Below are 8327 nucleotides of genomic sequence, written 5' to 3'. Positions count from 1 at the left end.
AGAGGAAGGAGATTCCAGGCAGTGCCAAATGGGAGTCTGGTTAAAGGGACTCCCATGGTTCACAGAAGACTCTAGGGTACTGAGTCCTCCTCGATGCCCCCCCTTGGACATTGAGCCAATATCCCACCCCCTTGCATTTGATCTCCCCTTCTGGTGAGAGCATCACTGGATGGTACAGGAATAGAACTGGTGAGATTTTCATGAGGCAGTCTTATGGGGTTTTTGGCTCTGAACAGCATGAAGAAGACTTCTGTGCCCATATAAAAATAACATAATTCTATATGGCACCTACTCTTAAAAAACTGCAAGTGAAAACAGTACTTTTTGTACTGTTTCTAAATCTCCCATTTGACACCATGATCTTCACAAATAATGAAGAAGAGTAGAAAATAATGATAATAATAAAAATATAGCTAAAGTGTTTTGAGTAATTGTTATAATGGACTTTGTGCTAACGGTTTGCATTCATGTCAGTAATCCTATGAGGTGTGTGCCTTTAGTATTCCCTTTTCACAGGTGAAGAAACCAAAGACTCAAGTACTTCTTTCAAAGCTCCAAAACTGCTAAGGTGGTCGATCCTGTGTTTGAACCCAGAACTTCTGGATCCAGCATCCACATTCCTTGGTACCATGTCACCATGCAGTTGGTTGGCATATCCCCACATAAGCAAATGGGCCCCGAATGGTGAATTGACTTGCTCAAGGTCATTCTACTGTAAGTGGTAGAACTAACATTGGAACCAAGTTTATGGGTCCATGTCCCTTGACTCTGTTGACTTTGGACCCCAAGTTAACTCCAAATTGACCTTTGAAAAAGTTAAAAATATCTTTCTCAAAATTGGGTTAACATGGATTCTGAGGCAACTACCAGATACACCTCAACCTACCCTCTGGGTTTTCACAGCTGCCACAGAGATTTAAAACCATTGGTCATAGGGACCTGTGTAGGACAGAGAGCAGAGTTGGGAGGCCCTTAAGGTCCCAGTTCTAAGAGCACTCAGTACATACGTCTTCCTCTTTGCCTCTTTTATTTTTTTCCTTTGATGAGAAGAAATGGTCACCCAGCCAATCAGAGGCGGAGCTGGGACTAACTCCCAGACCTATTAGCATCCTTTCCAGTGTTCCTGTCTCACAACACCTTGCCCTGTGGTACACAGGCTTCCAGTTGAAGAGCAGCAAAGAATCCAAGGAAGATTTATATGGCAGCTTCAGGTCATTCATGATTTTCATAGGAAAACCCAAATCAGAGTGACCCCCATGTCAAACTCTCTTTGTACCCCAATCTATGATGAACAAAATATCAAAATTATAAGGAAAGGTGGGAGCCAACGAGTCAGAACTAAGGTAAGGCCAGTGAAGTCAAGTGGAGCAGGTACAAAGCCAGACTTTGATTTTATTTAAAACTTTGATATTTCATTCATCATGAATTTTTTTAAATTAATTTCAATTTTTTAAAAACATTGCTTTGAGAGTTGGGGATATAGCTCAATGGTAGAGCATTTGTCAAGCACGCTCAGGGCCCCTGGTTTGATTCCCAAGTACTGCAAAATTATTTAATTAATAATTAAAATATTGCATTGAACTGAGTTTGGTGGTGCATGCCTGTAATCCTAGCAACGCAGAAGGCTGAGGCAGAAGGATCATAAATTTGAGGCCAGTCTCAGAAACTTAAGGAGACCCTGCCTCAAAATAAAAAATAAAAAGGATCAAGAGTATAGCTCAGTGATAGAGGGTCTCTGGGTTCAATCCACAGTACCACAGGAAGGAAGGAAGGAAATCATATTGATCTTGATTACTGTGTATTATGGTACCCCATTAAATTTTGAGCCTTAGGCTGGGGCTTCACCTGCCTCACACTAATCTTGGCCCTGCTAAGCTGAACAAACCCAGGGCTCAGTTGCTTAAGAAGACTGAGCAAAACAGAGGGTTAAGAGGATGTCTGAGTGAAGGGGTAAAAGTCAAAAAGCAGAACTGAGCAATGGGCCTGTGTGCCTCTCAAGAGGACATGGGGTTGTGGGAAACCAATGTCACCAGAAAGTGCTAACGACTGGAGAGTATGCCAAGAGCCCCATGCATACCACACCTTTGAAAATCCTGTTGATGGTGAGAGGTTTGTCTCCATGCAGGGAGCCCTTCCCTCCTTCCAGGCTGAAACCCAACCCTGCAGAGGTCTTCTCCAGTGTCACCGTGCAGACTGTCGCCTCTGCTGCTGAGAAAAATACATGGATTTGTTAGAGGCTGTTTGGCTTCCAAGGCATGGCTGATGCTGTGCCTGTGCACACACTCATGAACACAAGACACACATTCCACAACATACTAGGCAGGCCACATGTGCTTGGGGTCACAAATTGCTGAACATCCCCACCCAGACTGGCTCCCAGTGACCAGAGGCAATGTGGCCCATAAAACTTCCACTGAGTGGGAAGAACTTACTGGATTCTACAGAAACATCACTGGCTGCAGAAGCTGAGGCTGCAGAGTCAGTGGAGGAGTTCAAATCCAGTGTGGCCTCCAGAGTTGGCCTCCTTGTGACGATCACAGCTTGTCTTGGATCCCGAGCTTGGCGGAGGATGGCCAGAGCATCATTGTGGGTGGCCCCTTTGAGGGACTTGCCATTGATGGAAAGAACCTCATTGCCCTTCTGAATAGTCCCTTCTTGGGAGGCTAACCCATTTGGAAACACTCTGTGAACCTGAGCCAATGAAAGGAAATCAGGACCCCAAAATCACCAAGTCAGATTCACATTTTTGATGGAAGAGGATCTGAACCTGTCAGGGTTTTTAAAACCAAATAAAACTAAGACTAGTTGTGTCCTAGATCAGAACTGCTGGCACAGGGGCTAGATTCCTTTCCTTCTCTACCAAGAGCACAGATCACCAGCAATAACAGCCAGGTGAACCCTCAGAATCCTTCCTAGTGCCATGCCCTGGACCACATCACAACAATCCTCATGGATATTCCAAGGGAAATATTCTGCCTTACTTGCCCTAGATCAGCATTTCCCAAACTACTTCATTTGAATTCTGATTCTATGGCATGTTAATAAGTAATATGTAAGAAAAGAGGAATACTGAGTTAAGAAAAAAAAAAAGACTCTGAAAATGTCTACTTCTTTAAAGGCATTAGAAACTCTACAACGTAAATTTGCATAGGTCTCTATGAATTGGCAATATGATATGGTGGTGAGTTTCACCAAGGAATCCTTTTTCCATAGAAAGATGCTCTCTCTGGTCCCATGTTCTGTAGGATGCATTTGATATACAGCATCCTAGGCCGTCTAGACATTTTTAAAGCTTTTTCCTCACCACACCCAGGGCAACTCTCTGACTGAATTCTTTAATTCCAGTCACTTCTTGATCTCTTTCAGCAAAGTATGCAGGATTAAAACAAAATGTCTTTCTCTCACCCTCTTTAATGATGTAAATTATAATTAAGAGGATTGATAGGCAATCACTCAAATGGCTACAGATTGTTGTACTTTTTAGAAAGTGAACAAGCTCTTTAGTTTTGAACCTAAACTAGTTTCAGAAAACTCTTATTATGTGGTCAGATGTGGTTAGAATTCCTGGGCTTTGACTTCCCAGCATGAAGCAGAATTTCTGCTGTGAATCTCAGGTCCCTCCTCTATCAAACAACCATTCAAGTCAAGAGGTGGGAAGATTAATTTAGACAAGAGGTCATTGAGGGCCCATCAGGGTGCTTGGTCATGCATGGTCTCATAGTTAGTTCTCTTTTAATGAATCTGTAAATGAAGAGAACTGTTAAACACGGAAGGAGAAAGAGGAAGTTTTTGCACACATGCTCAGTCGATGTGCTGAACTTGAGTATTAAGGGGTGGCTGGCCAAATGGAGTGGAGAGAAATTGCTACTGAAGGGCAGAGAAAAAGATCCAAAGTGTTATTCCATGGTCAGGCTCTCTTCAAACACAAGAGAGCCTTCTCTACAAATTGAAAGTGAACTACACAATCTGAACCTGTTTATAATGTTCAGCTCTATGCTTAATAACAGAAATAGGTACTTTTTGGTTTTATGTGCTTTTTTGTGGTACAGAACTTATAAATAAATCAAGGAAGTCACTGCTCACACAGGACTGACTGAAGTGACAAACAGGAGTGTGCCAAGTCACCACTGTGAGGGGGTATGGTGTGTTAAGTGCTGACTGGTGCTATGGACTGGAGGATTTATTGCAGCTGGGCAAAGACATTCAAATAAGCCCAGCACCATCCACACACCCTGAGACAGCACAGCTGTGGGATGACAACTATGCACTCAGCTTTGGAGAGACAGAGCAGCTATGTCACAGCCTGGTTGGTCCATGAAGCTAGAAGGATCAGAAAACATCTGGGTCAAGTACAGTGGGCTGATCAGATTGCCCAGGCCAGAATCATGGGGTTCACCAGAAAAGATGCAGCCAGGTGTGTCACTCTCCCAGCACTATCCAGGCTTTAGTAGGTCCTCTGTGAACAGGCTGGATCACAGACTCTGAAGTGCTGAGGTGTGCACTGTGGTGTGCAGTCTACATGAAGGCACAGTAACTGTGTCTTCCCTCCAGCTGGAGCTCACTGTGCTCAACCAACCATGAGGTTGGTTTCTCAGCTGCCCAAGTGAACTTTCTCACCCTCCAGGTGGGCAGAAGGAAACCCACTGCTTTTACAGGGCTCTGCCTTCTCACATCTCTTTTCCATAAGGTAAGCTGTGTTGCACCTCAGGTCAGGTTTTCAATCCTGATTGTACAGCCTTCTCAAAAGGCTCCTGTGCTCACAAATCATTCTTGTCTAAATCTTAGTGATTACTGGACCTATATTTCCAAAGGAAGAGACATGACATTGAATAAAATTGGTTTTAGTTTTTAAAATATTCCCCTGAAACCTTAAAAATTGTAGGCAATCAGGCTTCAGTCCTACAAAATTCTGATTCAAATGTCCTGGTGTGAAAATCATTTAGGTACATTAAAATTGTTTTGGGTATACAGAGACCTTCTTTGTTAAAGTAAGGATTATGATGAGGGTCAAATATGGAGTCCCACACAGGTAACCCATCTATGGTTCTTAAAAAGAAAGGTCTTGAAGGCTGTCCTTCAAGATCCTGTCCTAACTGCCTGCCCAGTGACCTGGTGTCATGCATTTCTCTGTTCCCCAGCACAGGGCCCCAACCTGGCAAGTTTTCCCCTCCCCCAGAGACATTCCCTCTGGCTCTGACATGCCCCCATCATTGGGCCACTTACCGTAATCACCTTGTTTTCTAGATCTGCTCCTCCTGCCAAGCTGAAACCAAGGCCAGCACCTTCCTCCTTGTGTAAGATGGTGACGTGGATGCTGTCTAATTGCTGTAAATGAAAATACATACAAACACTTCACTGCAGCAGCATAAACAATTCAATCAATGCTTTAATATCAGACTGATTATCAAGCTCAGCTGGGCCAGTAAGTTCTGTTACTTCCTCAAACCTCAGTTTCAGTTTCATCAACTGTAGAGAAGACTGTACTTTCAGAAACCAGAGGAAGCTTAGAAGAAAAAAAAAAAAAAAGATGCATGTAAAGCAGCAAGCACAATTCTTTTCCTGTCTTCCTTGTCCCATCTGCACCCACACTCATACATGCTGGTCTACCTGCTATAGAGTTAGCCGAGATCCCAGCATGATAGATCACGTAGCTCTACCATGTCTTGTAGAGCAAGGACTTTGGGTCAGAAAGTCCAGGGTTCAGTACAGTTTTGCAGAAGTTGGTTGCTCCCTCTTTCTCCCTTCTCCTCCATGGAGTACAGTAGCAGCAGTCAGGAGGCCCAGCTGACAACTCTCTCAAGGAGAGAGATGCATAACCAGACATGCACACACAAGCACAGGCACACACACACACAGCACTTTCCAGCCTGGACATGGGCTCCCACAGAGCCAGGATAACCTCTGTGTACAGACCAAAGCCAGAGACACCTATTCTGGTCTAGAACTGCAGTCTTAAGCTCCATTTCCTACAGAGGCCAGCAGGTCACTTAAATGAGCAAAATGGGCAGATGTGAGATGAAGGAATCACAGCTATCAAATATATTTCCTGCTCTTAAAAGGTGGGTATCTACACAGGAAGGTAGACCCAAGGCTACTAGATCATTCCCTTTAAAGAAATGAGTTAGAAATCCAGGTATTGATTTAGGTTTTGTAATATCTAGAATTCAATAACAAAAATATCACCATACAGACCAAAGAAAATACACCTTCAGGTTTTAAAGTTCTGCAATCACTGTTTTGCAACCTGTGCTAGGGAGTAAATTTATGTCAAAGAATTCACTCTCTCAAAGCTCCATCAAAGCCCTGACTTGCAGCTAACTCTGTAATACTTTGATTTGGCGTCTCCAAGACACAGAAATGATGAAAGGATCAATGTCCCTTGCTGATCCAGTGCCAGCCCAAATCTCCCAGGTATGCCCTGTAGGCATTTTCCAGGTTAGAATACAAATACCCTCCCAATAACACCCTAGGTGGGACAAGTCTTTGTATTTTATGCACTTTTGACTCCTTTATTTCATTTGAGCTAGATCAGGTGTTGGGGAACCATGGTCCCAGCTAGGAGTGATGAGAGCCTCAGAGGAGGAACCAAGGCCATGGGCACCTTGTGCTCATTAGATTTTACCACATTTTTGACCTGGGAATTGCAACTATGTTGCTTCCTCTTACAGGGAAGTGAGGGTCTCCTTGTTCTCTCTTCCTAGTCTGGATTGTTCCAGTGCAGGAATTCTGTGTGGGATCTGGGAAGCCCACAATCATCTGACAGTTGGTCCTAGTTCTGCCCAGCCACTTTCTCACTATATACCTTTGGACTGTGCTCAGAAAGCATAAGGGAAGTGACTTGGCTGATACATGGGGACCCTCATCCCCTTCCAGTGTGGAGTGCAACTGCTGAAAGTTTCAAGGTGAGAGCTCTCATAACCCACACTATTTACAATGGACACTGTGCTGCCACACGGCATCTCTCTGGAGACTCAGGCCAGGTTGGTAACCCATGGGACGTGGACACAGTACTGAATTTGAACTTGGAGGGAGAGCACCGAGGCTCTGTGTCCTGAACATTGCTTTTCTCATTTATGAAATGGGCAAAATGATGCAGTGTATTAAAAGCATCTCATGCTGAAAAACTTCCTTCAAATGTAAAGTCTTACTGAGGTCAAGTATTACAATATCCTTCTACCTTGGGAAAGAGAGACTTGGGTCTCCTAGGAGCTGACTTCTCTAGCTTCAAAACTCATGGAACTTCTTGAGTTGCTTCCTTTTTGTCCAAACTGAGGTAACCACACAACCCACAATAAACCCTTGTCACTGTAAATACTTACAAAAGAAACCTACCTTTAATGTTGCTTCATCCAGAACTCTCACTTCCTCAATGAGTTTTTTTAATTCTTCTGAACTGAGCAAGGAGATGACTGACTGACCAGACTGACAGGAACAATGGTCCCTGTCATCAACTTCCTTGGGCTCAGTGAGACCTTCTGTATATTCTCTCAGCTCTGAAAGGCTGAAGGGAGAAAGAGCATACCGCATGAATAGTAATATTATTAAGAGCTAATTTTTGTTGCAAAATTACTCTATTGCAGGCATGATGCTAAACACTTTTGGGCATTTTAAAATTTGAGGCAGCAACTGCAATTTCTCAGCAGCTTAAGAACAATAAATAAGACTAACAAATGCAGAACTGAACTTATTAAAGAGAGAACATCAAGCTCCCGCTCTGAAGAAGCCACCCAAAACCTCTGGCAGCTCACAGTTCTGCAAAGCGGGTTTCTTTCACCTCCTAATTTCAGCTGAAGTGGAAACTCAGTTGAAGGAACCTGCTCATGGTCAGAGTGTCAGTACCTGAGCTAGTGCCAGAACCCAAGTGTCCTAAATGCCTGTCCAAGGGTCTGAGCCAATGTGCAAAGTACAAATGAATTCCTTTTGGGGAGCACTAGGAACTCCCAAGGGGGGAATCTCCTAGCTTCATCTGAGTTAAGAATGGGATCTTTCAAATGTGCACCAGCCTTCCAAACTCTCCATGGGTAATTTGCCAGGGGACCATTCTTGTGCCCCATCTCCTGATGCCAGGCATTGTGAAAACTTCTCCTTGATATGGAAGGGAGAAGTGTAGCACGTGCGCGCCTGCGCGCGTGCACACACACACACACACACACACACACACACACACATACTCAAAGAGGTACTGGGGAATGAAACTGGCTAAATTATGTTATATGAATGTACCATTATGTAACAAGGAATCCCACTATTATATATAATGTGCCAACTTAGATTTTCAAAGAAGGAGGAGGAGGAGGAGGTAAAAGAAGAGGAAGAACAGCAGAAAA

At 43.8% G+C, this 8327-nt stretch overlaps 1 protein-coding gene across 4 annotated transcripts in view; it reads right to left on the bottom strand.

Moving 5' to 3' along the window:
* Positions 1-8327, bottom strand: part of Il16 (interleukin 16) — a 121260-nt gene that overhangs the window by 9377 nt on the left and 103556 nt on the right. For 3 of the 4 annotated variants that reach the window (XM_047538711.1, XM_047538713.1, XM_047538714.1), the window contains 4 exons: positions 7333-7501; positions 5224-5325; positions 2433-2691; positions 2083-2208 (listed from right to left, as the gene is read on the bottom strand). In XM_047538711.1, the coding sequence (XP_047394667.1) occupies positions 2083-2208; positions 2433-2691; positions 5224-5325; positions 7333-7501 (656 nt within the window). The remainder of the gene's footprint in view (positions 1-2082; positions 2209-2432; positions 2692-5223; positions 5326-7332; positions 7502-8327) is intronic. The other variant, XM_047538712.1, reaches the window with a different exon arrangement.

The sequence above is a fragment of the Sciurus carolinensis genome, chromosome 2, assembly GCF_902686445.1.
Source record: "Sciurus carolinensis chromosome 2, mSciCar1.2, whole genome shotgun sequence".
Classification (NCBI taxonomy): Eukaryota; Metazoa; Chordata; class Mammalia; order Rodentia; family Sciuridae; genus Sciurus; species Sciurus carolinensis.
This window is presented reverse-complemented; position numbering and strand designations above follow the sequence as displayed.